At 42.0% G+C, this 27,331-nt stretch overlaps 1 protein-coding gene across 2 annotated transcripts in view; it reads left to right on the forward strand.

Annotated features, from left to right (window-relative positions):
- Positions 1 to 26,913, forward strand: part of NPSR1 (neuropeptide S receptor 1) — a 151,890-nt gene extending 124,977 nt beyond the window's left edge. For both annotated transcript variants that reach the window (XM_047097299.1, XM_047097300.1), the window contains 3 exons: positions 15,056 to 15,142; positions 25,755 to 25,935; positions 26,823 to 26,913. In XM_047097299.1, coding sequence (XP_046953255.1) covers positions 15,056 to 15,142; positions 25,755 to 25,935; positions 26,823 to 26,913 — 359 coding nt within the window. The remainder of the gene's footprint in view (positions 1 to 15,055; positions 15,143 to 25,754; positions 25,936 to 26,822) is intronic.
- The last annotated feature ends 418 nt before the right edge of the window (positions 26,914 to 27,331 follow it).

Consider the following 27,331-nt stretch of genomic DNA (forward strand, 5'->3'; position numbering starts at 1 on the left):
AGAGAGGGGCAAGGGCTCCTGGTTTTCCATTTATTATAATGCAACTAGTTCTCTCCTCAGGCTCCCCACCTCCTCCCGTTCCTTGTACACACACGCATCCCTTCACACACCCAGTCTGTCACACACACACTTACGCACTCATATGCACTCACATCTACATACTCACCCACATGCACTCACACAAGGACAGCAAGCTAGAGCGCAGCTACGTGGACTATGAAGAGTTGGTTTCTGTTCTAGATGTGCCACTAAGAGTTGTGGCACCTTGCAATAACCTCTCTGGTCTTCAAGAGGTTAAGATAAGGGGACAGACTAAATGGTCTCTAAGTCTACCTCTTTTCAGACTTTGAGCCAGTACCTTTACTGGACCGAGACCACACTCATCTCATCTTCCTCCCTCTTGAAGCTACTTCTTCCAGTGAGAAAGTCACATGGATTCCCAAGTGGGCACTGATAATCTGTGTCCCTCTCTCTAGAAGAATAGGTAGAGATGTGTAAGTTTTAGTGTCTTCATCTGAATTCAGTTCATTTCTGCTGTGTTCCCCACATGTCAGCAGTGCTACAAAGGACCGGGAATGCCAAATGAGTAAATGGCACGATTCCTGGCTAGAGGAAGCCTGTTCTCGTGCACTGGGTTTCAGCTCCGGCTGCACAAGGGTTTGCCTGGGGAGCTTTTCAAATGCCCCAATACCAGCTACCACTGCCTGAGAAATTCTGATTCACTTTGTTTGGAGGGAGGTCTGGCATCATTACTTTGGAAAAGCTCTTCAGATGATTTTAATGTGCAACCAGGTTTGACAACCTCTCATCCAGTGGGAGACACAGTTATAGGCAACTGACTCCCACGATGATTGACGAGAGTAACCCAGAGGTGTGTGCAGGCTGCTTGGAAATTTTCCGCCCGTGAAATACCTATCGTTCAGCTCGTGGCTCATTCTGGCCTCTACGCAGATCCTCCACACAGACTCCCTCATGCCAGTCTAGTCTCTGCAACCTGGTTTTTCTAGAAGAACAAGAGCCGTCGGGAAGACTAAACACAAATGCATTCATCTTATTTATTGTGAGTGGCTTTGGTCAAAAGTCAGAATATTTGTCTGAAAAAGGAAAGGAGGAAGACATCCTTCCTCTATCAGGTATCAGATAAATACATTGAATACTATAACTGTTGAAACAGTTATAGTATTTATTTAATTATTAAGTACTTAATTACAGAAACATGTAAATATCACTTTTTTAAGTATATTAATATATAATAAATAGAATATGCATGTGCATGCACATATAGATGATAGCTAGTTGGATAGATGGATAGATAGATGATAGATAGATGATTGAAAATGTCAGGAAGGACAAACACTAAATGTTATAGTAACTATCTCTGAGTGGTAGAATTTTATCTTTCCTTCCTTTTTTTCTTCCTTCCTTCCTTCCTCCCTTGCTTATCCAGGGGCTAAAATTTTCCATGATTACATACATTTTATAATATAAAGTAATAGCCCACTGGCCCTTTAGTCAGTATAAACATCCATCATTATGCTAGCTGTGTATATGAGATATTTTTTTAACTGTCAACTCAGCCCCCACAAAAAATTATCCTTTCATGCACTTCTCTGGGTAAACTTTATGCTTGAACTCTGAGAGACCCAATGCTGAGACTGTGTAGATAGATGATAGATAGATAGATAGATAGAGATCTTATACTGATGAATATCTAAACATTCAAAACTTACATTCTCAGTGAATGGGTAATGACCAAGATCAGATATATCTGGATATATAGGTAGTATCTAGAAGCTACAAGCAATAAGGAAGCTCCCAGAGGCTGATAAGAGAGATAGAAAAAGTGCCTCTGTCTGCCCTGAGCTATCTCCCTCCTGAGCCTTCCATGATGCCGGAAATTCAAACCAGTGGAGTCAGTCATTTTTCCTTAAGGTACTCTCTCAAGGAGGACCCAGCAGTACATTTGTAGCCTGGATTGAGCAATGTGCATGCACCACACGAGCATATACTGGTCAAGTTGTCACTTTAGAGTGCATGACCCCTGTTTGATGGTGGACAGATCAAGTGTGGTGGGACCAGAGGGGTTTGGAAGGTCCAGAGCTTTGGGTCTAAAGGGGGACAAAGTAAAAAGGGGGATATCTTAGTCTGTTCAGGCTTCCCTAACAAAGTGCTTAAACAACAGAAATTTATTTTATCACAGTTCTAGAGGCCTGGAAGCCCAAGATCAGGTGCCACTTGATTGTGTTCCTGGTAAGAGTTCTCTTCTGGTTTGCAGATGGCTGCCACTTCCTCCCTGCTGTGAGGCAGGAGATGAGAGAGAGGGAGCGCATGCTCTCACCTCTCTTCTTATAAAGGCACAAATCCCATCCTGAGGGCTCCAGGCCTTCATGACCTCATCTAACTCTGATCACCTCCCAGAGGCCCCATCCCTAAATACCAGCATGTTGGGAATTAGGGTTTCAACATATGGATTTGGGGAAGACACACACACTTAGTCCATACAGAGAGAGAATTGAGAGAAAAAAAAAAAAAAAGACACCGTGGAAGTAACTGAAGACCAACGAAATGAGAATAGACAAACACTATTTATCCAGAGCTTGCAAAAGAGCCATATGGGTTGCATGGCATGGCTTGCAAAAGAGCCATGACTTACATTTTGGCAGAGACTCAAAAGCCAGTGGTAGAATGGGAAAGCATTATAGTGGAAAAAAAGGAAGATATCAGGTGTGCCTGGTTGGTGGCTATTGGCCTGGGAAGCTGCAGGCAGAGCGAAGTAGAAGCACGACATCCTGTCTGATTGGTTAGGGGTGTGCATTTGGCTTTCTCTGGTTGGTTTTACATTGAAAGCAGGGACAAAACCTGAAGAAGCTTCCAGTCATTAATCAAGTGTTGGCTGTTTGGCATAGAGTGTCACAGGTCTTACTGGCCAGCATGCTAGAGATACAGGTCTGACTTGTACATAAGAAGGTGGCTTTCTGGTCTGCCTACTATAGATAGTGGATGGGTTTCCTGGCCTGGCAGCTGCAGAGTGTGGGTCAGAGTTCTGTTTTTATATTTGATCTTGCCATGATCCATTTGTTTACTCGGTCTGTCAACACAATCTGACGAGACAGCGGAACAGACAGAACGTCTACTGCCAGTCACTTCGCTAAGTTCTTTCCATGCGTTGTCTTCCTGAATCCTTACACGATGCTGCAAGGGGGCATTATCGTCTCTCTTTTACAAATAGAAGACAGGCGTGCAGGTTAAGCCCATGTGATTGACCAGAAAGCCTGTGTGTCTTCCCGCTGTATCAAGCTGCCTCTCAGAGGAAGGACACTGCAAAAGGGAGGTGGTAAATGGCTAAAAAAAATGCTCAGGGGTGCCTGGTGGCTCAGTCAGTTAAAGTGTCCAACTCTTGATCTCAGCTCAGGTTTTGATCTCAGGGTCGTGAGTTCAAGCCCCACACTGGTCTCCACCCTAGGTGTGAAGCCTACCAAAACAAATAAACAAACAAAACAAAAACAAAAACAAAGCGCAGAGTGAAAAAAATACTTTTCCTAATTAAAAAACCCAAACACATGCTCTGTGGCGTGGCTTTTGCCTTCAGAGCGCTATTCCTGTCTTCTCTCCTAAACTGTTTCGTTTTGAAGTATTTAATATCTAAAAGATGGCCGCTACGGGTGCAGGGCTCAATTTTATTTAGGTAGGTGAGGTCTTCCTGTGCTTTCAGATGTAAATCAGGCTGGTTTAAATCCCTGTCCTGTGATTCTTGCCAGTTCCAGGAGGCTGGTATGTCCTTGACCCCTAAGCTCTCACATTCAACGACTCATCTCGTAGGGTTCTTCTGTTCCCTCCGCTCCTGGCCCAGAAAGCATGGAATCCACATCATTTTCCTTGAGTTCATCACTCACAAGAGTAAATACAGCAAATGTTGCCGGAGGTTCGAGGTGATGAAAGGTTTCTACATCCCCTCAGCTGCCCCACCCCTCCCCCTTTCTCATTAGGTCTTTCACCATTATGGTTGAGCTCTGTCTCTCTCCAGAATCTCCCATATCTCCCTGCTACTAGATTTTCCAGTCCCTAAATTCTTGGCTTCCCCCGTCTTCCAGTCTTTGAAATAGTACAATGCCTCAAAGTGATCAGTTTTCCCACTGATATACAGTATGCCATTACCCTTCCCCGAAGGTAGAAATGGTGGCAGTCAATTTTTATTCTCTAATACAAGTTTACATCTCCATTACCTCTATTTTCTAGTTGTCCACTATCACCACCATGAGCCCCTTCTGGAGTGAGGAGCAGAGAATTGTATCAAAAGCCTGTATACTCTCTGTATCTGATTCATAAATGGAATTCACCTGATTTTCTTTTGTTTTAAGTTTATTTATTTTGAGAGGGAGTGAGAGAGTGAGCAGGGGAGGGGCAGAAAGAGAAGGAGAGAGAGAATACCAAGCAGACTCCATACTGTCAGCACAGCCCAACGTGGGGCTCCATCTCACAAACCGTGAGATCATGACCTGTGCTGAAATCAAGAGTCAGCCACTTAACAGACTGAGCCACCCAAGTGCCCCATGATTTTCTACTTGTCATTACAGCCAAGCACCTATGGAGTTGGCCAGTAAATAGATCTCCAGTGGTGTTAGCAGGCCAGGATTATTGCTCATCAACAAGGGGACATCAGCAATGATTAGTGTGAACAGAAGCGCACTTTATAAATATAGGTTGCAAAATTCAATCTATCACTCGTTTATGAACCACTCTTCTTACTGGCAAATATGTCTATTTTCTCTCCCTCAAAGGCTGACAGAAAGAAAAGGAAAAGCATTTTTTAATAAATGATCTAAATACTTTCCCAAAAACAGGTGTAGAAGGCAAGAGGTAGAGGAGATAAGATTTTCAATCTTGTAGCTTATCTTTCATAAACAGACATGCTCTTGATGCCCAGGGATATTTACTTCTATAAAATAGAACATTTAACTGCAGAGGGACAGGAGATGTGGGAGGTGCAGACACAGCATGGATAAAGTAACATATCTACATATAACTGCATCTGGTCATTGTGGCTTGGAAGATGCGATACAATCCATACTATAGCCAAATTGCAGGTTTCAAATTAAATGAGGCACAAAGAGGTGGAGAAAAAAACTTTGTATTAAGAACTGGGTTAGACTCTTACTCATTTCTAGCTAAATGAATTTAAGATAAGCCCATTAACTGCTCTCAGTACCTTTTTTCATCAGTAAATGTAGGTAAAACGGCTTCTCTACAAATAACTACATTTAGCAAAAGATATAAAGAACTTCATGCAAAAAAAAAGTATAAATATATAAATAAATGAAGCTTATAACAAGTTCATGGGTAGTAAAATTCAATAGCCTAAAGATGTCAGTTCTCCCCAACAACATATAGATTAATGCAATTCCTGTTGAAATTAAAATAGGACATTTTATTGAGCTTGACAAACCAATTTTAAAATATATGTGGAAATTTCAAGAGCCAAGAATAGTCAAGACACTCCTGGAGAAGTAGAACAAAGTGGGGGGGTGGGATGTTACTGTATTAAATATTAAAACTCATCATAAAGTCAGAGTGATTAATAGAGTGTGGTATTGACACAATACAACAGACAAGTAGAAAATAAAACAACCCCAAAACAGAATCTACAGATATATGAGAACTTCATATATGTCAGAAGATCACAGGAAAAGAAATAAAATTAGGTCATTACCTCAATTTATAGGGAAAAAACAAATTCCAGGTGAATTGGAGACTTAAATTTTGTTAACTTTAAACAGAGCAAAAAGCAATTTTATTTCAGTAAAAAATGAGTTTATTTATAAATAGCAGAGAAATTGCAATTCGGGACAAGCAAGTTATGATGAACCTTAGGCCAGTCCAAAGAGACAAAGGGGAGGTGAGATTTTATTAGGTTTTAGGAGGATGCTGGGGAGGGCTGTTCTGAACAAAAGTTCATTTGAGAACAAGAGTTCCAGGTGGTGGTTGTTTCTCATTGACAGCAGGCAGAGGTTGGTGCTTTGTGGCTGGGGCAGGGAGGTACGGATCTTCCTTACTTTTCTTTCTTTTTTTTTTTTTTTATGTTTATTTATCTTGGAGAGAGAGAGAGAGACAGAGTGTGAGTGGGGGGAGCGACAAAGAGAGGGAGACACAGAATCCAAAGCAGGCTCCAGGCTCTGAGCTGTTAGCACAGAGCCCAATGTGGGGCTCCAACTCACCAGCAGTGAGATCATGATCTGAGCCAAAATTGGATGCTTAACCAACTGAGCCACCCAGGTACCCCTTCCTTACTTTTCTTAAAGGCAGGAATTAAATTCTATGTGCAAAGTGCCCTCCGTTGTCAAAATGATTGTTTCTTCTTTCTGATAGTAAGCAGGCTGCAAGGAGTGGTAAGTATGTGAGCACCCCCTGCAGGGCTTGCCAACTCCATTTTAAGTGAGGTTTCCTTTATTTTCACAATATGTAAAACTTTTAAAAGAAAATGTAGGGTGATACCTTTATGCCATTGGGATAAAGAAGGATTTATTAAGCAAGATCCAAAATATGTTAAATCATAAAAGAAATGATAGATAAATTTGATTTGTTTAAAAAGTTAATTTAAAAAGTCAAGTGACAAAGTGGGAGTTATTTGCAACACATATATCTGGGAAAGATTAGTATCCACAATATATGAAGAACACTTAAAAATCAATTGATAAAAGAGTTTTTTAAAAATATGAATGAAATAAATAAGTTGCAGAGATGAAAAATTACAGCATAGGGAATATAATTAATAATAACCTAATAATATTGTATAGTGACAGATGGTGACTGCACTTATCGTGATAAACACTAAGTACTGTATAGAATTGTTGAATCAATATGTTGTTCACTTGAAACTCCTATAACATTGTATGTTAATTATACTTCAATTAAAAAATAGGAGGTGCCTGGGTGGCTCAGTCGCTTGAATGTCCGACTTTAGCTCATGTCGTATCTCATAGTCTGTGCTGACAGCTCAGAGCCTGGAGCCTGCTTCAGATTCTGTGTCTCCCTCTCTCTCTGCCCCTCCCCTGCTCATGCTCTGTCTCTCTCTGTCAAAAATAAATAAACATTAAAAATATATATATAGCCACAACAACAAAAGATAAATAGAAAAAAATGAGCAAGACATAAACAGGCATTTCACAGAAGGGAAAAGAGGAATGGACAAAAATAAGATTCTCAACCTCACAGATAATTAGGAAAGTGCACATTTAAACCTCATTTGGGTACAATTTTCTTCTAACCACAGGATTAGTAAAAATTTTGATATCTGATCTTTATTTTTTATTTATTTTGAGAGAGCAAGAGAGTGAGAGTAGGGGAGGGGGCGAGAGAGAGAGAGAGAGAGAGAGAGAGAGAGAGAGAGAGAGTCCCAAGCAGACTCCATGCTGTAAGCCAAGAGCCTGATTCAGGGCTTAATCACACAAACCTAAACTCATGACATGAGCCGAAGTCAAGAGTTGGGCACTTGGGGTGCCTGGGTGGCTCAGTCGGTTAAGCGTCTGACTTCAGCTCAGGTTGCGATCTCACGGTCCATGAGTTCGAGCCCCACGTCAGGCTCTGGGCTGATGGCTCAGAGCCTGGAGCTTGCTTCGGATTCTGTGTCTCCCCCTCTCTCTGCCCTTCCCCCGTTCATGCTCTGTCTCTCTCTGTCTCAAAAATAAATAAACATGAAAAAAAAAAAAAAGAGTTGGGCACTTAATCGACTGAGCCATCCAAGCGCCCTGTACCGTTTGATCTTTTAAAGTGTTGTAAAAGATAAAGAGGTCATGGTTTGTTTAGCAATATCATTCCTCAAAAACTTAGTAGATTTCTGACATATTTGTTTTCAGTGAGTTTCATGTGCCAACAATCATGTCCAAAAAGTCTTTCTTAATAGAATTCTCAGGTCTGACTTTCTTTGCTTTCTCATGCAATCCCTATCTTTAACTTAATGGAAGCTAGTTTGAAGCCACCTGAAACAATAATGGGAGGCCCCGTCCTTAGTCTGATCTTTGCCTTGGGAATGATTCTAAATGGGTCTTTGCTTGTTAAAACTTCTCAGAGTTATAACTTAACTTGGGGACGAGGGTCAGCTTCATTGGCATAAGTCTTGCACACTTAGAAGTTGTACACATTTGCTTTAATGCTCTGCTCACATTTTCCTCTTGCACTGGATCAGGTAAAGTGTGTATCTGTTACTATTAGGGACTAGAAGTAATTGATGCTTACAGCTCTATGAAATCTGAAGTTGTAAGACTTTCTTTAACTTCCTTTCATTTTTACCAACCAACTCTTGTCTGAGTTCATCTTTTTTTTTTTTTTTCCTAATACCTTGCTAAACACATCTGGTAGCAATCAACAGAGACTAATAACATTCTGTTTACCAATAGTGATGGTTAATTTTATGTGTCAACTTGAATGGACTAAGGGATGCCCAGATAGCTGGCAAAACACCATTTTTGGGTATATCTGGAAGGCACTTTTAGAAGGATTTGAATTGGTAGACTAAGTAAAGAAAATGTACTCACCAATATGGGTGGGCATCATCCTAACTTCTGAGGGCCTGAACACAATAAAAAGGCAAACAAACGGCAAATTTACTTGAGCTGGAACATCCATCTTCTCCTGGACCTCAGTGTTCCTGTTTCTCATCTTTGGGTTAGGACCAGGATTTACATAATTGCCTGATTCTCCAGCCATTGAGCTCAGACTTACACCATCATCTCCCCTCGTTCTCATTCCTTGGATTTGGACTTAATTATACCACCAGCTTTCCTGGTTCTCCAGATTGCAGACAGCAAATTGTGGAGCTTCTCAGCCTCCATAATTTTATGAACCAGTTCCTATAATACATTTCCTCTTCTATGTATTTGCTATTGGTTCTGTTTTCTGGAGAGCCCCGACTCCTACACCAACCTTGTCCCATGGGCTCTGGGCTCCGTAGGCACACAATTTGATTTCCCAGGCATCATATGTGAACGTTGTAGCAAATGGATCTCTAGTGTTCCAGCTTCCAATATCAGTTTCCTTGCCACCTGCTGCCTGCCCACTAGGCCAATGTCACATATTTTAGATTTTGGTTATGATAGCACTGCATATGAGATACCAATTTCTGTTTCAGGTAAGGAAACATTAGATGCACTACCAAAGAAACCCCCAAATACAGTAGCCTTAACAAAGTAGAACTATGTTTCTGGTTTAATTAAAGTCCAATTGACAGTAAAGGTCAAAGGGAAGGGCACTGTTCCACAGTCATTCAGAAACTCAAAGAGATGGAGATTCTGCCACACTTAACAGATTGCTGCTAAGGTACCCCTCCACATCAACATCCAATAGTCAGGGGTGGGAGGAAGAGAGAGGCAGAGGAATATTCAGGTGGTTTATCTGAGCCGGACCTGACAATAGTGTATATGGATTCTTCCCCTATTCCCATAGGTAGAACTTAGTCATGTGACTCCACCCTGCTGAAAAGAAAACGATTTGGTGGACAGTTAACCTGTCTCTGCCACAATTATCTTAGTTCTGTCAGGGTTCCTGGTTCCACCTGAGCTGAGGAGCTGAGGAATAGACAAGGATGTGAGGTAGGTTAGTTAGGTTAAACTTGCTCATATCTAGCTATGACCTCTGGTTTGTTAGAGGGTCAAAAAAACAAACAAACAAAAAAACCCACAAGGGAAAGTAGTAGTCAAAATCCCACAGCTAAGCAGATGAGACCTAATGTATGAAAAATATTTAACATTGAGGTTATATTTGTAAATAAACAGGACATCAGTGATCAGAAATCAAAAATTAATTTCAAATTTAAAAGTTTTACAAATCAAGCCTAACTACAAAAAAAATTTTTTAAATCAACCTGAAATACATGGAATTCCCAACACATGAAAAAATATTTATTTAAAAATATCACCAAGTAAGAGTTTTGAGGGAGGAGCCAAGATGGCGGAGCAGCCTGGAAATTCTCAGCTTCTCTCATCCCTGAAATGCAGCTAGATAAGCACCAAACTATTTTGCACACCTAGGAAATTGATCTGAGGATTTACACAACAATCTGCATAACTTGAGCCACAGAACTGAGCAGGTACCCAGCGCATAGAGGTGAACTGGGGGAGAGAGAAGCCGTGGAGGGTAGGGAGCTGTTTTTGCAGAGAGTGGACAGAGAAAGTGGAGAGAGTGCAGTAAAAGCACTCCCCCAGAAAGTACCTGGAGAGAAAGAGAAAGAGTAGAAATACTCACAAGAGACTGAACAAGAAAGGGAGAAAGAAGAAAAAGGTTTCAATGCCATCAAAATAACACCAGCATCATTAACAGAGCTAGAACAAATAATCCTAAAATTTGTATGGAACCAGAAAAGATCCTGAATAGCCAAAGCAATCCTGAAAGAGAAAACCAAAGCTGGAGGCATCACAATTCTGTACTTCAAGCTGTATTACAAAGCTGTAATCATCAAGACAGTATGGCACTGGCACAAAAACAGACACATGGATCAATGGCACAGAAGAGAGAAGCCAGAAATGGACCCACAAACATATGGCCAACTAATCTTTGACAAAGCAGAAAAGAATATCCAATGGAATAAAGACAGTTTCTTCAGCAAATGGTGTTGGGAAAACTGGACAGCAATATGCAGAAGAATGAACCTGGACCATGTCATTACACCATACACAAAAATAAACTCAAAATGGATGAAAGACCTGAACATAAGACAGGAAGCCATCAAAATCCTCAAGGAGAAAGCAGGCAAAAACCTCTTTGACCTTGGCCACAGCAACTTCTTACTCAACATGTCTCTGGAGCCAAGGGAAACAAAAGCAACAATGAACTACTGGGACTCCATCAAGATAAAAACCTTCTGCATGGCGAAGGAAACAATCAGCAAAACTAAAAGGCAACCGATGGAATGGGAGAAGATATTTGCAAATAACATATCAGATACAGGGTTAGTATCTAAAATCTATAAAGAACTTATTAAACTCAATACCCAAAAATCAAATAATCCAGTGAAGAAATGGGCACAAGACATGAATAGACACTTTTCCAAAGAAGACATCCAGATGGCTAATAGATACATGAAAAAATGCTCAGCATCACTCATCATCAGAGAAATACAAATCAAAACCACCATGAGATACCACCACCTGTCAGAATGGCTAAAATTAACAACCCAGACAATGACAGATGTTGGTGAGGATGCGGAGAAAGACAAACACTTTTGCACTGCTGGTGGGAATGCAAACTGGTGCAGCCACTCTGGCAAACGGTATGGAGTTTCCTCAAGAAATTAAAAATAGAACTACCCTATGACCCAGCAATTGCACCACTAGGTATTTATTCAAAGGATACATGTGTGCTGTTTCAAAGGGGCATGTGCTCTCCAATGTTTATAGCACTGCTATTGACAATAACCAAAGTATGGAAAGAGTGCAAATGTCCATCGACAGATGAATGGATAAAGTATATACAATGGAGTATTACTTGGCAATCAAAAAGAATGAAATCTTGCCATTTGCAACTACATGGATGGAACTAGAGTGTATTATGCTAAGTGAAATTAGCCAGAGAAAGACAAATATATGACTTCACTCATATGTGGAATTTAAGATACAAAACAGATGAACATAGGGGAAGGGAAACAAAAATAATATAAAAACAGGGAGGGGGACAAAACATAAGAGACTCTTAAATACAGAGAACAAACTGAGGGTGGCTGGAGGGGTTGTGGGTGGAGGGATGGGCTAAATGGGCAAGGGGCATTAAGGAGGACACTTGTTTGGATGAGCACTGGGTGTTATATGTAGGGGATGAATCACTGGATTCTACTCCTGAAATCATGATTGCACTATAGGCTAACTAACTTGGATGTAAATTTTAAAAAATAAATAAAATAGAAAAAAAATTAATAAATAAATAAAAACATCACCAGGTGGATTTCCTTGTTACAAACAAATCACCTGCACTCATTGTAAGTCCATAGATGGCTCCCTCCTCCGGCCAGGAATAAATTGTCTCATTTAAAAATCCCAATACACCAATTGCTCCTCCTTCAAGCTCTCGGCATATAAGAACAAAGGGTTCCCCGTGGCTCTGCAAGGGGCCTGAAGCGAGGGGAAGTAAAGAGCAGGAACTGGCCCCTGAGACACTAAATTTACAGTGTGGGGTATCCAGGGATGCATGCTTGAACCAAAACTGCCTAAGGCAGCATGACGCTTCCAGTCCGAATCTCATGGACCTGCTGCCTCTAGGCTACCCCAGCTACTAATGCTCAGTGATGGCTGAATTTAACTGCTTTTTGCTCCAACTCAGCGCCAAGGCCCCGGGTAGAAATAATCCTTTTATCTCTCAATAAAGGAGAATTACTGGCATTTTGTAGCTCAGCTCTCTTTGAAGGGCCATCTTGAGAAGCTGGAGGCTTTGCATTTCCCTGAGTGGTCAGATTAAAGACGCTTTTCCCTGATCTCGTTGGGAGATCAAAGGGCAGGTAGTTGATTATATTGTCACCCAGTTGCCCCCTGGAAAGTACTGCAAGTTTCCATTTTAAAAGGATTTCAGAGTACAAATGTCATGCTCAAGAACTTTTCTGAAAAACAAAGTCTTCAGAACCATATTGTTTCAAAGCCAGCTGTTACTCCAGCAAATGGGAATACTTCGAAAGGATATAATTTGGTCGGCTGTATTTCTTACTTGCCTCCCATGGGTAAAATCCTTCCGGGATAAGTTTTGGATGTATATAATTCCTGTAAACAGGTAACAACATTGTATAATAGACTATCTAAATGTAGTAATACCTTCTGTTCACTTCCATAAAGGTGGTTCATATTCCTCCTGAAATACTGTTAAAACTTTACTCATCTCAATTAATAAGAGAATTGATATTCTCAGCATAGGGTTGACACCTTAAATACATTATTTTAGGTCAATATTCAAAACTCTGACTTTGGTGTTTATGCCTCATTTTTTAAATTGGGAAACTGAGGCTGGGAACGGTCAGCATTTTGCCTCAGGTTGCACAGCTGGTAATTGGTAGAGCTGGAAGGTGTAATAGGTTCTGACCTTGAAGCCTATATCCTTCCCAGGATACCACCTTAGAAATCAGGGTTTTTCAACCTTGACACTACCGGTATGTGCGGCTGGATAATTCTTTTTTGCTGTCCTCTGCATCTTAAGATGTTCAACAGCATTCCTGGCCTCTACACACTAGAGGCTGCTAGCAGCCTCCCATACATCGAGACAACCAAAAATGTGTCCAGACATTGCCAAATGTAACCCTGGGGAGCGATATTGCCCGTAGTTTAGATCCACTGCTGTAAATGCTTCTGAAGCGTTTGCTTCCTTCCACCACTGAAGCCTTGTGGTTCTGTGAAATGCACAGAATAATTGGAAGCCATAATAGTACCTGAGAGTGGCCTTGCGAGGTATACATTAAGAAATAAAAAAATCAATTATAATTAGCATTTCAGTTTATTGCCCATAAAAGAGCCCCTTATTCCTATTATTCCTGATAACAGTTTGTTCACTCCAGTGAGTAAATGCTCACACTGTGAAAAGACTCAGAAGCTTCAGAGGCTTGCGACCAGCTCAGAAATTCAGACCAGACTCCGCTTGAAGACATTTTAGGTCTCCCCATTTTGGCCTCAGTTTTCCCCACTCCAAAGCCAACATTCTTTCAGGCTCCAGCCAAGTGAGGTGACTCCACCATGGTCCAAATACATCCGACATTTTCTTGTTTCCGTGTCTTGGCTGAGGACTCCCTCTGTTTCATGAGTCTTTCCTGCCCCCAGCTCTACCTTTGGAATCTCTGCATCTGCCCCGCAGCCTCCTCAGCATCGTGGTGGGGTCCTTATCTCATGACAGTGTGCTATGCTGTTTGGATTGGGCTGGGTTGGACTGGAGAGGGGCTAGAATAAGAAGTGCAAATGTAAATTTCACACCAGTTTCCATGGGTTTAAAATAAATTTCAAATGTGGAATCTGAACAATGTAGTGAGGACAAGCAAGCACAGCAGTTGGTTTGTAGTATACAACTGTCCTGCCCCATGTGACAGGGGCCCTGGGTAGGCTTTTGACCTGGACCACTGCCAGGGTTGTACCCATCGAGCCCTAATCAGTGGCATCCCAGGGATGTGTGGGATTGGCATCCCATCCTCCCTGAGGGTATGCTGGGACAGGGCTGTGTGCATGCAGAGGAAGGGCACCTTTTCCCAGTTTTTACAAAGGTGCCCTATTGCCTGGCAGAAGCTCTGACAATAAAAACTCCTCCACAGCATCAATGGACCCTGTGTCCAACACCTCCAATCCCAGAGTTGCCATCTACACACTCCTTTTACTAAGAGCTCTCTGAACTCTGTCCACCCTAATCAACTTTAATTTTACCACTACTTTTTAACGAGAGAGAGGTTTATATTGATTGATTCAACAAATATTTATTAATCATTCACTAAGCTTAGAGGATACAGGAATGTAAAAAAGCCAAGTCCTTGCTTCCATCAAGTTCATATTCTAGTGGATTCTTATATTTATCCTTCATGTATTTACCATCAAACAATAGCCTACATAGAATTAAATTATAACCAGGCTCCTACTTGGGACAGTTTTGTTTTTTTTTTTTTTTTTTTTGGTCTTTGTTTTATTTTTAATATCCCTGGCTTGAGCTTTTGTTGAGAGTGGAGTTTCTGAGTTAGATGTATGAGTTAGTTTGGGGTAACCATTCTAAGACAATGGTTTCACCCTAAGTTGCTAAAGTGACTAGATGGGTATGTTAGCATTGCCCCCTGGCCAATTCAAGGTTTGAAGGCTAATTCTAGCTTCCGCTGACTCAGGGCATTCAGCCATGACTCGAGAGAGTCTGGATGTCCGGATGCATTTGCATTTTATATCAAGTTGCAAACTGAGCAGTTTCCAGCATCAGGCCCAGAGCTGTCTTTACTCTGAAAATGTCCAGGAGGTCCTCCTGGGAAGAGGTGAGTGGGATACAAGAGGTCCCGTGACAGCTGTGGGTCTAGCCTGTGATGTTCCTGTTGGCAACAACAATTTCATTTCACGATGCCCTTTTGTATCTACAGATGGAAAGCTGTGCACCAGTTACAACCGAGGGCTCATCTCAAAGGCAAAAATCAAGGCCATCAAGTACAGCATTGTCATCATTCTCGGTAAGCAAAGTCCCTCTTTGTGTTGTAGAACTGGGTGAACATTCCAAAAGCAAACTTGCACCTGGGAGCTGGTAGTGGAGAGCCCACGCAAGAAAGGAATTTGTCTGCAGGCACTGCCAGCTTTGTCTGACTGGAGCGGAGAGTGTGGAACTTGCCATACACCATCTGCATCTCCTTTAAGGGAAGACATTGGTGCCTGATGCCTCCCTGTATGACTCGAGTAGCCTACCAAGACCATGGGGTGGATAATTTGGAGAAAGTCGATTAAGACATAACGAGCTGATCTGAAATCATTATTATACTACATGTTAACTAATTTGGATTTAAATTAAAAACAGAAAAAAAAAACCATACCTAGCTTGATGATGTTCACCATATCCAGTTGACCCAGTTGCATTCTCTAAGACATACTCCCCCTGGAGCTGAAGTATATGGGCAAAGTAAAGACAGAAGTGACATTCCAATTCTTCTGGATATATAACTGCAGACTCACTACAAATCTCTCCCTAATGGTCACTTTACCTTCTCCCCCATCATCCTATCTTCTTTCCTTTCCTTTTCTTTTCCCTTTTCTCTTTTTTTAATGTTTATTATTTTTGAGAGAGAGAGACAGAGAGCAAGCAGGAAAGGGGCAGAGAGAGGGGGAGACACAGAATCGGAAGCAGGCCCCAGGCTCTGAGCTGTCAGCATAGAGCCCGATGCAGGGCTCAAACTCACAGACCATGAGATTATGACCTAAGCTGTAGTCAGCTGCCCAACTGACTGAGCCACCCAGGCACCCCTTTTCTCTTTACTCTTAAGACCAATAAAGTCACCTCACCTTAGGGGGAAAAAAAAGGCATTTCTAGAGCACATAGTATGTGTTGGATTGGTGTGTATTCTTCGTTATTCTCAAACCATCAAAGCTTCCTCCCTCTTACGCCCTCTCAACTAATGACCTTGCTTCCTATTTCACTAAGAAAATACTATATCAGAATAGAACTCCCTCACCCTTGGGGCAGCCCGCCGGCCAAGCAGAGACCCTGAGTCTGGCTTGCAAAAGTGGAGGGGCCAGACGGAATGTTCTGACAGCAAGTGGGACTTAACATCTGGAAGGTTATAAGTTAACAGCTCTGCTCAGAGAGTGGGAAGGCTGGGGGACAACGGGAGGGAGAGTTGCTGAGCCCCAGGACAACAGAGCTCAGCTTGGCGGGGAACAAAGGCGCTCGCCAGCGCCATCTCCCCCGCCCATCCCCCAGCCAAAATCCCAAAGGGAACCAGTTCCTGCCAGGGAACTTGCTTGCACCGCGCAAACACCCAACACAGTGCTTCTGCGGATCCAGTGCTTCTGCGGATCTATCCCTCCCGCAGCAGGTCTGGTGGCGCAGGGCCCCTCCCAAAATGGATCACTAAAGGATAAGAGAGCTGAGCCTGCCCCTCCTGCCCCTGTGCACCTTGCTGATCCACCCCAGCTAATACGCCAGATTCCCAGCACCACAAGCCTGGCAGTGTGCAAGTAGCCCAGATGGACCATGCCACTCCACAGTGAATCCCGCCCCTAGGAGAGGGGAAGAGAAGGCACACACCAGTCTGACTGTGGCCCCAGCGGTGGGCTGGGGTCAGACATCAGGTCTGACTGCGGCCCCGCCCACCAACGCAAGTTATTCAAGCAGCACAGGGGAAGTTCCCCGAAGTTCCACACCACTCCAGGGACTAGCCAAAATGACGAAACGGAAGAATTCCCCTCAAAAGAATCTCCAGGAAATAACAACAGCTAACGAACTGATCAAAAATGATTTAAACAATATAACAGAAAGTGCATTTAGAATAATAGTCATAAAATTAATTGCTGGGCTTGAAAACAGTATAGAGGACAGCAGAGAATCTCTTGCTACAGAGATCAAGGGACTAAGGAACAGCCAGGAGGAGGAGGCTAAAAAATGCTATAAATGAGCTGCAAAATAAAATGGAAACGACCACGGCTCGGATTGAAGAGGCAGAGGAGAGAATAGGGGAACCAGAAGATAAAATTATGGAAAAAGAGGAAGCTGAGAAAAAGAGAGTTAAAAAAATCCAGGCGTATGAGGGCAAAATTAGAGAACTAAGTGATGCACTAAAGAGAAATAATCTACACATAATTGGTATTCCAGAGGAGGAAGAGAGAGGGAAATGTGCTGAGGGTGTTCTTGAAGAAATCATAGCTGAGAACTTCCCTGATCTGGGGAAGGAAAAAGGCACTGAAATCGAAGAGCCACAGAGAACTCCCTTCAGACGTAACTTGAATTGATCTTCTGCATGACATATCATAGTGAAACTAGCAAAATACAAGGATGAAGAGAAAATTCTGAAAGCAGCTAGGGATAAACGTGCTCTAACATGTAAAGGGAGACCTATAAGACTCGTGACTGATCTATCTACTGAAACTTGGCAGGCCAGAAAGGAATGGTAGGAGATCTTCAATGTGATGAACAGAAAAAATATGCAGCCAAGAATCCTTTATCCAGCAAGTCTGTCATTTAGAATAGAAGGAGAGATAAAGGTCTTCCCAAACAAAAACTGAAGGAATTCGTCACCACTAAACCAGCCGTACAGAGATCCTAAGGGGGATCCTGTGAGACAAAGTACCAGAGACATCACTACAAGCATGAAACCTACAGACATCACAATGACTCTAAACCCATATCTTTCTATAATAACACTGAACATAAATGGACTAAATGCGCCAACCAAAAGACATAGGGTATCAGAATGGATAAAAAACAAGACCCACCTATTTGCTATCTACTAGAGACTCATTTTAGACCTGAGGACACCTTCAGATTGAAAGTGAGGGGATGGAGAACTATTTATCATGCTACTGGAAGTCAAAAGAAAGCTGGAGTAGCCATACTCATATCAGAAAAACTAGACTTTGAATAAAAGGCTGTAACAAGACATGAAGAAGGGCATTATATAACAATTACAGGGTCTATCCATCAGGAAGAGCTAACAATTATAAATGTTTATGTGCCGAATATGGGAACCCCCAAATATATAAAACAATTACTCACAAACATAAGCAACCTTATTGATAAGAATGTGGTAATTGCAGGGGACTTTAACACTCCACTTACAGAAATGGATAGATCATCTACACACATGGTCAATAAAGAAACAAGGGCCCTGAATGATACATTGGATCAGATGGACTTGACAGATCTATTTAGAACTCTGCATCCCAAAGCAACAGAATATACTTTCTTCTCGAGTGCACATGGAACATTCTCCAAGATAGATCACATACTGGGTCACAAAACAGCCCTTCATAAGTATACAAGAATTGAAATCATACCATGCATACTTTCAGACCACAATGCTATGAAGCTTGAAATCAACCACAGGAAAAAGTCTGGAAAACCTCCAAAAGCATGAAGGTTAAAGAACACCCTACTAAAGAATGAGTGGGTCAACCAGGCAATTAGAGAAGAAATTTAAAAATATATGGAAGCAAACGAAAATGAAAATACAACAATGAAAACGCTTTGGGATGCAGCGAAGGCAGTCCTGAGAGGAAAATACATTGCAATCCAGGCCTATCTCAAGAAACAAGAAAAATCCCAAATACAAAATCTAACAGCACACCTAAAGGAAATAAAAGCAGAACAGCAAAGGCAGCCTAAACCCAGCAGAAGAAGAGAAATAATAAAGATCAGAGCAGAAATAAACAATATAGAATCTAAAAAAACTGTAGAGCAGATCAATGAAACCAAGAGTTGGTTTTTTGAAAACATAAACAAAATTGACAAACCTCTAGCCAGGCTTCTCAAAAAGAAAAGGGAGATGACCCAAATAGATAAAATCATGAATGAAAATGGAATTATTACAACCAATCTCTCATAGATACAAGCAATTATCAGGGAATACTGTGAAAAATTATATGCCAACAAACTGGACAACCTGGAAGCAATGGACAAATTCCTAAACACCCACACACTTCCAAAACTCAATCAGGAGGAAATAGAAAGCTTGAACAGACCCATAACCAGCGAAGAAATTGAATCAATTACCAAAAATCTCCCAACAAATAAGAATCCAGGACCAGATGGCTTCCCAGGGGAGTTCTACCAGACGTTTAAAGCAGAGATAATACCTATCCGTCTCAAGCTATTCCAAAAAATAGAAAGGGAAGTAAAACTTCCAGACTCATTCTATGAAGCCAGTATTACTTTGATTCCTAAACCAGACAGAGACCCAGTAAAAAAAGAGAACTACAGGCCAATATCCCTGATGAATATGGAGGCAAAAATTCTCAATAAGATACTAGCAAATCGAAATTAACAGCATATAAAAAGAATTATTCACCATGATCAAGTGGGATTCATTTCTGGGATGCAGGGCTGGTTCAACATTCCCAAATCAATCAACGTGATACATCACATTAATAAAAAGAAAAGATAAGAACCATATGATCCTGTCAATCGATGCAGAAAAGGCCTTTGACAAAATTCAGCAACGTTTCTTAATAAAAACCCTCGAGAAAGTCGGGATAGAAGGAACATACTTAAACATCATAAAAGCCATTTATGAAAAGCCCACAGCTAACATCATCCTCAATGGGGAAAAACTGAAAGCTTTTTCCCTGAGTTCAGGAACACGACAGGGATGTCCACTCTCACCACTGTTGTTTAACATAGTGTTGGAAGTTCTAGCATCAGCAATCAGACAACAAAAGGAAATCAAAGGCAGCAAAATTGGCAAAGATGAAGGTAAGCTTTCACTTTTTGCAGATGACATGATATTATACATGGAAAATCTGATAGGCTCCACCAAAAATCTGCTAGAACTGATACATGAATTTAGCAAAGTTGCAGGATACAAAATCAATGTACAGAAATCAGTTGCATAATTATACACTAACAATGAAGCAACAGAAAGACAAATAAAGAAACTGATCCCATTCACAATTGCACCAAGAACCATAAAATACCTAGGGATAAATCTAACCAAAGATGTAAAAGATCTGTATGCTGAAAACGATAGAAAGCTTATGAAGGAAATTGAAGAAGATATAAAGAAATGGAAAAACATTTCGTGCTCATGGATTGGAAGAATAAATATTGTCAAAATGTCAATACTACCCAAAGCTATCTACACATTCAATGCAATCCCAACCAAATTGCACCAGCATTCTTCTCGAAGCTAGAACAAGCAATCCTAAAATTCATATGGAACCACAAAAGGCCCCAAATAGCTGAAGTAATTTTGAAGAAGAAGACCAAAGCAGGAGGCATCACAATCCCAGACTTTAGCCTCTACTACAAAGCTGTAATCATCAAGACAGCATGGTATTGGCACAAAAACAGACACATAGACCAATGGAATAGAATAGAAACCCCAGAACTAGACCCACAAACATATGGCCAACTAATCTTTGACAAAGCAGGAAAGAACATCCAGTGGAAAAAAGACAGTCTCTTTAACAAATGGTGCTGGGAGAACTAGACAGCAACATGCAGAAGATTGAAACTAGACCACTTTCTAACACCATTCACAAAAATAAACTCAAAATGGGTAAAGGACCTGAATGTGAGACAGGAAACCATCAAAACCCTAGAGGAGAAAGCAGGAAAAGATCTCTCTGACTTCAGTTGTAACAATTTCTTACTTGACACATCCCCAAAGGCAAGGGAATTAAAAGCAAAAATGAACTACTGGGACCTTATGAATATAAAAAGCTTCTGCACAGCAAAGGAAACAATGAACAAAACTAAAAGGCAAAAACGGAATGGGAAAAGATATTTGCAAATGACATATTGGACAAAGGGCTAGTATCCAAAATCTATAAAGAGCTCACCAAACTCCACACCCGAAAAACAAATAACCCAGTGAAGAAATGGGCAGAAAACATGAATAGACACTTCTCTAAAGAAGACATCCAGATGGCCAACAGGCACATGAAAAGATGCTCAACGTCGCTCCTCATCAGGGAAATACAAATCAAAACCACACTCAGGTATCACCTCACTCAGTCAGAGTGGCCAAAATGAACAAATCAGGAGACTATAGATTCTGGAGAGGATGTGGAGAAATGGGAACCCTCTTGCACTGCTGGTGGGAATGCAAACTGGTGCAGCCACTCTGGAAAACAGTGTGGAGGTTCCTCAGAAAATTAAAAATAGACCTACCCTATGACCCAGCAGTAGCACTGCTAGGAATTTACCCAAGGGATACAGGAGTACTGATGCACAGGGGCACCTGTACCCCAATGTTTATAGCAGCACTCTCAACAATAGCCAAATTATGGAAAGAGCCTAAATGTCCATCAACTGATGAGTGGATAAAGAAATTGTGGTTTATACACACAATGGAGTACTACGTGGCAATGAGAAAGAATGAAATATGGCCCTTTGTAGCAACGTGGATGGAACTGGAGAGTGTGATGCTAAGTGAAATAAGCCATACAGAGAAAGACAGATACCATATGGTTTCACTCTTATGTGGATCCTGAAAAACTTAACAGAAACCCATGGGGGAGGGGAAGAAAAAAAAAAAAGGTTAGAGTAGGAGAGAGCCAAAGCATAAGAGACTCTTAAAAACTGATAACAAACTGAGGGTTGATGGAGGGTGGGTGATGGGTATTGAGGAGGGCACCTTTTGGGATAAGCACTGGGTGTTGTATGGAAACCAATTTGACAGTAAATTTCATATATTGAAAAAAAAAAAGAACTCCCTCACCCTTTCACCTTCACATTTTTCCACCTATCTGCCTCTGTACAATGTGCTCTTTTCTCCTATTACTGTGGATAAACCAACACTGCTTCTTTCTAAGCCCAAAATGATGGCTGGAGCCGTGCATCCCATTCCTTGCTGCCTCCTCAAGAATTTTGCCTCTCTGGGTATTTTTCCTCCATGACAGGCCTCCCCTCACCTGGATCATGTGCACGTAAATGCTGTGCAGTAGCTCCCTCAGTGAGCTCTTCAGAATAGACCTGCTTCACCACTCTCTCTCCTAGTACAACTCCTCCACAGTTTACCTCTCATTCTCTGGAGTCTGTTTCTATCTCTCTTCTGTCCTGTTACTCCTGAAACCACCCTCACCAAGGTCACCAAAACCTCCAAAATGCCCAGTGTCGATTCTCAATCTTCATCTTGACTTGTAAGCAACATGTGATCAGGGTCTCCTTCTTAGAACACCTCCTTTGCTTAGAAATCATATTTATGATTTCTACCTGAGATCTTGATTTGCATTTCCAATAAATTCATCATACTCAGCACGTCAAACCCAAAGTCTTGGCATGTTCTTCTCCTCCTCCAGAGTAACTCTTCCCCCCATTTGTCCCCATTTCAGTAAATGATACCATCTTTCACCCGGTGTCTGCATCAAAAACCTAAGGGCCATCTGTCTGTCATTATTCTATTTCTCTGACATCCTGCATAACTAGCACATCAGCAAAGCCTGGAGGCTCTACATCCAAGATAGTTCTCAAACCCAATCATCCTTCGCTATCTATACAATTCCTGGCAAAGCCTCCACGAATTTCTGCCTGTAACATTAGAACTGGTCTTGTCTTATTCCTTTTTTGCAAAACAGCCAATGTGATCTTTCAAGATTGTAAACCAGGTATCATCACAATCCTGCAAACCCACCTCTGGCTTCCCATTACATCGGAATAAAACCCCACGTTTTTACCATGTGTGATCTATCGCTCAGCCAGGTCTCCAGCCTCATTCCCAGGGCTCTCCCTCTTGCTCGTTCTCTCCAACTTCTGTTGGTCTTCTTGCTATTTCTTTACAATGTCAACTTGTTTGCACCTTAGGGACCTTGTGTTGTTTCCACCACCTGAGAGACTCTGCCCCCAGATGGTTGCCTGGCTCCCCCCTCACATCATTTTGTTTACCAACGGTGCTACCTCTTCATCCAGTCCTCCAGCACAAGTTGTAAACAGCCCCCCTCGTCATTATTCTGCGGTATTTTTCTGCCTATTCCCACTTCTACCTGACATTATATCTATTAATCTGCATTTTGTGTATCCCCTACTGGCTTCAATCCATGAGAGCAATGACCTTTGCTTTGTGTTCCTTATATTATTATCACCAAAGCCTTAAATAAGATCCCACATACACTAGGTGCTTCATTAATATTTGCTGGGAACAAATGGATTAGGATATGCAGGAAGAAAAAGGATTCTTTTTATTTGGCTCAAATACTACCCTCCCTGCCCTCTTGCAGCTCCAGGAGCTCTGAGAAAGCATACCTCTTGTGGAAGCTGCGTGTCAGCTCACCAAAACGGTCCATATCTCACCTTTCTGAGACACAATTGCAAAATGCCAAACAGACCACATGCAGTGTGACACAGCCAGTAGAATAAAGGCACAAAACAGCATTGCAGGCCGACCTGGGGATAAAGCATATATAACCACGGGGGCTCAGAATCCTTTCCCAACAGCTTACAAAGTAGATCAAAGATTCTCTTGCCTTCCCAGACAATCAGAAACACAGATATACCTCCCATGGATGTTGAGTCAGGAAATATATGTCATACATGTGTGCCAGAGCCAACATAATTATTTGTAATCAGGAACCATATGCCCAGGCCCTGGGGGTCCTTTAGTCAGAGAGCAGAGATGCCCACAAGAGGGGCAGCCCATGTTAACAGCCCAGTCAGACCAAAGCAGCCCTTCCTAAAACACATGTTTTGTAAGGCCCTTTTACCTGAAATGAAATGTATAATTAATACCACTTACCCAACATAAGTCTTCAAAGATCAATATTTAATAATACAAAGGAGGACTAGAAAGAAAATAATTTATAATAAAACCATGCAGATTTCAATATGTAAATACTTAGGCACAGCTACCCTAGGAGAATAATGAAGTAGTCAGTTAGATGTATTAACAGCTACAAAGGAAAATCAGTACAGGTGTGTTTTCATGAAGGCATGAAAATAAAGCAGTATTGCTGTCAGGGACCTGATTTTCTGAGCAGGTAAACAAATCCTGCTCAAGTTCCAAATTACAGAAAGTAATCTTTCCTCCCTTTGCAAGAGAATTGCATTTCTGGAAAATTCACTATTTAGTACAAATATTTGTGTTCATATATAAAATAGAGTTAGGTTTCCAGAGTTCTGGAAATTATAAACAGAGTGCTCTGCTACATAAATCAAAGGCTGTATGGGACCTGGGTCCCGCAGGAGGACTAGTATCCCTGGGCACCCCAGACCCCTTACCCCCTCAACACACACAAATCCATAAGCATGCACATTTTCAAAATGCTCCCAAGAGGACTTTTGCCCCTCCATGCCCCAGAACCACTGTTCTAGGTCAATGCTAAGCTCAACCACCAGCACCCAGAAGGCTCAGGGGTCTTTGTGTTTCAATTGCTCCTCTTTAATACCTTGCCAAGGTCTGGGGAAACAAACACATGTCAGTTGAACAGTTTCAGAAGAAAGTTGGCCCCTGCAAGCAGATGGGGAAGGAAGCCTGACTTCTCTGAGAAAAGTCCTATGGGTGAGAAAGCGGGGAGAAGGAGGGTGGAGAGGGTGTGACAAGAAAGCAGAAGAGCACATCTCGGTGTTTAGTCAGCCTAAGAGTGTTTACCTCTGTGCATGTGGGGATTGGTTCAGTTCTCCAGAGAATGAGGAGAGAGACATATATGTAAAGAGAACTGTTAGAAATTGGCTTAGGATCTGCAGAGCCAGGAGAGCCCATGGTGTAGTTCCAGTCCGAGTCTGAGTGTGAAGGCAGGAGAACAATGTCCCAGCTAGAAGATAGTCAAGCAGACAGCACAATTCATCTCTCAGTCAGCTTTTTGTTCTATTCAAGCCTTCTGTGATTGAATGGGGCCCACTCACATCGAAGAGGACAATCTCCTTTTCTTAGTTTACCCATTCAAATGTTCATCTCATCCAGGAACAGCCAGCAATAATGTTTCCCAAAATATCTGGGCACCCCCTGACCCAGTCAAGGTGACACATGAAGTTAACCATCATACTCTGGATCTCTGTTTACCACTCATTTCCTCTGAGGATGTTGAGACAAACAGAATCAGGGGCTCACACGCACCGACTGACTGGGAGAGGGGTAGAGAGCAGCTGTTTTCTGGAGTGGCTAACTTAGAAATGGAAAAGAAAATTAAGAACATTGTGATGAGGCCAGACGTTGCTCTGAAAACATTAGGCACCACAACTCTCCCCTGCCGCACACTAAAACCAGAAATCACTATCTGGTTAATATGCTTCCTGTTCTTCTGGGTTTTTTTTTTTTTTTTAATAGAATCTCCAAAGAGTTTTGCTGGTTTTCCTTCCACATGATACAGGATAAGAGGCTGAGGCCATGCCAAGCCATTCCCAACCTTTCCATGAAGATTGACAACAATGGTCAAATCAAACACTCCCTTTACAGACAGAGAAGATCCAAGAAATTCCCTCAACTTTAACAATGTGTCTGTGGGATGTGTATACATGCATGTGTACATGTGCGTGTGTGTGTGTGTGTGAGGAAACATGACATTAATGTGAACACACACAACGGTCCTAAATATTTCTGAGAGATCCCAGGGGCTAAAGAGCCTCCTATTTGGAGCTCCAGTTGAGGACGCCACTGAAAGGCCCCTGGTTGTGATCTGCTATGGCACTAATGGCTCTCTTCTCCCCAGCCTTCATCTGCTGTTGGAGTCCATACTTCCTCTTCGACATGTTGGACAATTTCAGTCTCCTTCCAGACACCGAGGAGCGCTTCTACGCCTCTGTGATCATTCAGAACCTGCCGGCTTTGAATAGTGCCATCAACCCACTTATCTATTGTGTCTTCAGCAGCTCCATCTGTTTTCCCTATGGGTAAGGGTCACTACTGCCCGGGCCAGCGCAGATGGCCATTGCACTAGGACACTGACATGTGTCTTCTCTTTCAGTGCCTCCTGACAGGTATAGATGAGATGCTTCAGGGTCAGAAAGGTCTCGCTAGTGTGACAAATTCAAACCCAGGCCTGGGCCATTGTCCATGCTCTTTCTCCTATAACCGTATCACCTCCTGTAGCAACCATCTTAATCGGGTCACACATAGAAGAGCTTTCTTTTGTCCAAAGTTTCTCTACACTAATTTCTCTACAGTCAATACAATGCTGTGGTGATAGCAGGATCCAAAACCTTATTATCATTTTACAGATAAACAAATGAAGGCCCATGACCTTAAGTAACACTATTGAGGTTATCTGAAAAATTAGTAGCAAAGCTGAAATTAGATCCCTCCCACAACTACTCAGCCATCTTGCTGTTTTTCAGCTGTTTTAATGCATGGGCTACAGAGAATAGGTAGAGATATCCATAGGAGATAAAATAATAAAGTGGTTTAAGGCTTGGGTTTGATGTCAGTGGCCACAGTTCAAATCCTGCCATTGCTGATCCATGGCTACGGATAATAGATGTGGATAAGCTCAATAACCTTGAGCAAGTTATTTAACTTCCATAAAACTCAGTATCTTCGCCTATAAAATGGGACTAGAAGCAGTGCCTACCTTTCGACCAGTGATGTCTCTGTACACTGGGCTCTGGTGCTGACCAGTGGGAAGACTGGGAGTGGGAAGGAAAGAGGGATATTACACGCAAAGTGCTTAGTCCAGTGTTTAGTCATCAATACGTCCTCCATAACTATTATGGTTTAACTCCCTTACTTCTCTTTTCATCAGGTCAAATTATTTTCCCTCTCTGATTTATTCTTTCTCTAGGCAGCAAACATCACGGGATTCCAGAATTACATTCCGGGAGAGAACCGCGAGGCACGAGATGCAGGTTCTATCCAAGCCAGAATTTATCTAGACTCTGGGACAGTAGTATGGCTAGTCTGAGCCCCATCAGCAGTGCCGGGTCCGTCTCTACCTTGGGCACGTGCATGGAACTTCTCCATTCTGCTCCTTTGCACAAAGCAAACATCCCAATGAGTGTGTATCTCCTACGTCAGCAAGTATTGGCTAATGTGAAGTTACCAACTGTTCATGTCAGCCAGGAAAGATGCTCCCTCCTCCCCATGACTCCCAGCCCTCCTTCCCACTGGTCAGCACCAGAACCCAATGAACAGAGACATCTCTGGCCCAGGATCAAGCTTGGGCAAGCAGAGGGGACTAAAGAAGCATACTTGTGCTACGAGAGTCTTCTAATTACAACTTCGGATGTAAATGAAAGACTTCTTAAAGCTTAGATTGTCCCCCCATCTTTGGATTGGCTGTTTAGTAGTTGT

This window comes from Lynx rufus, unplaced genomic scaffold (genome assembly GCF_022079265.1).
Source record: "Lynx rufus isolate CCGP_SWC_20201006 ecotype Redwood Valley unplaced genomic scaffold, mLynRuf1.p SCAF_4, whole genome shotgun sequence".
NCBI lineage: Eukaryota > Metazoa > Chordata > Mammalia > Carnivora > Felidae > Lynx > Lynx rufus.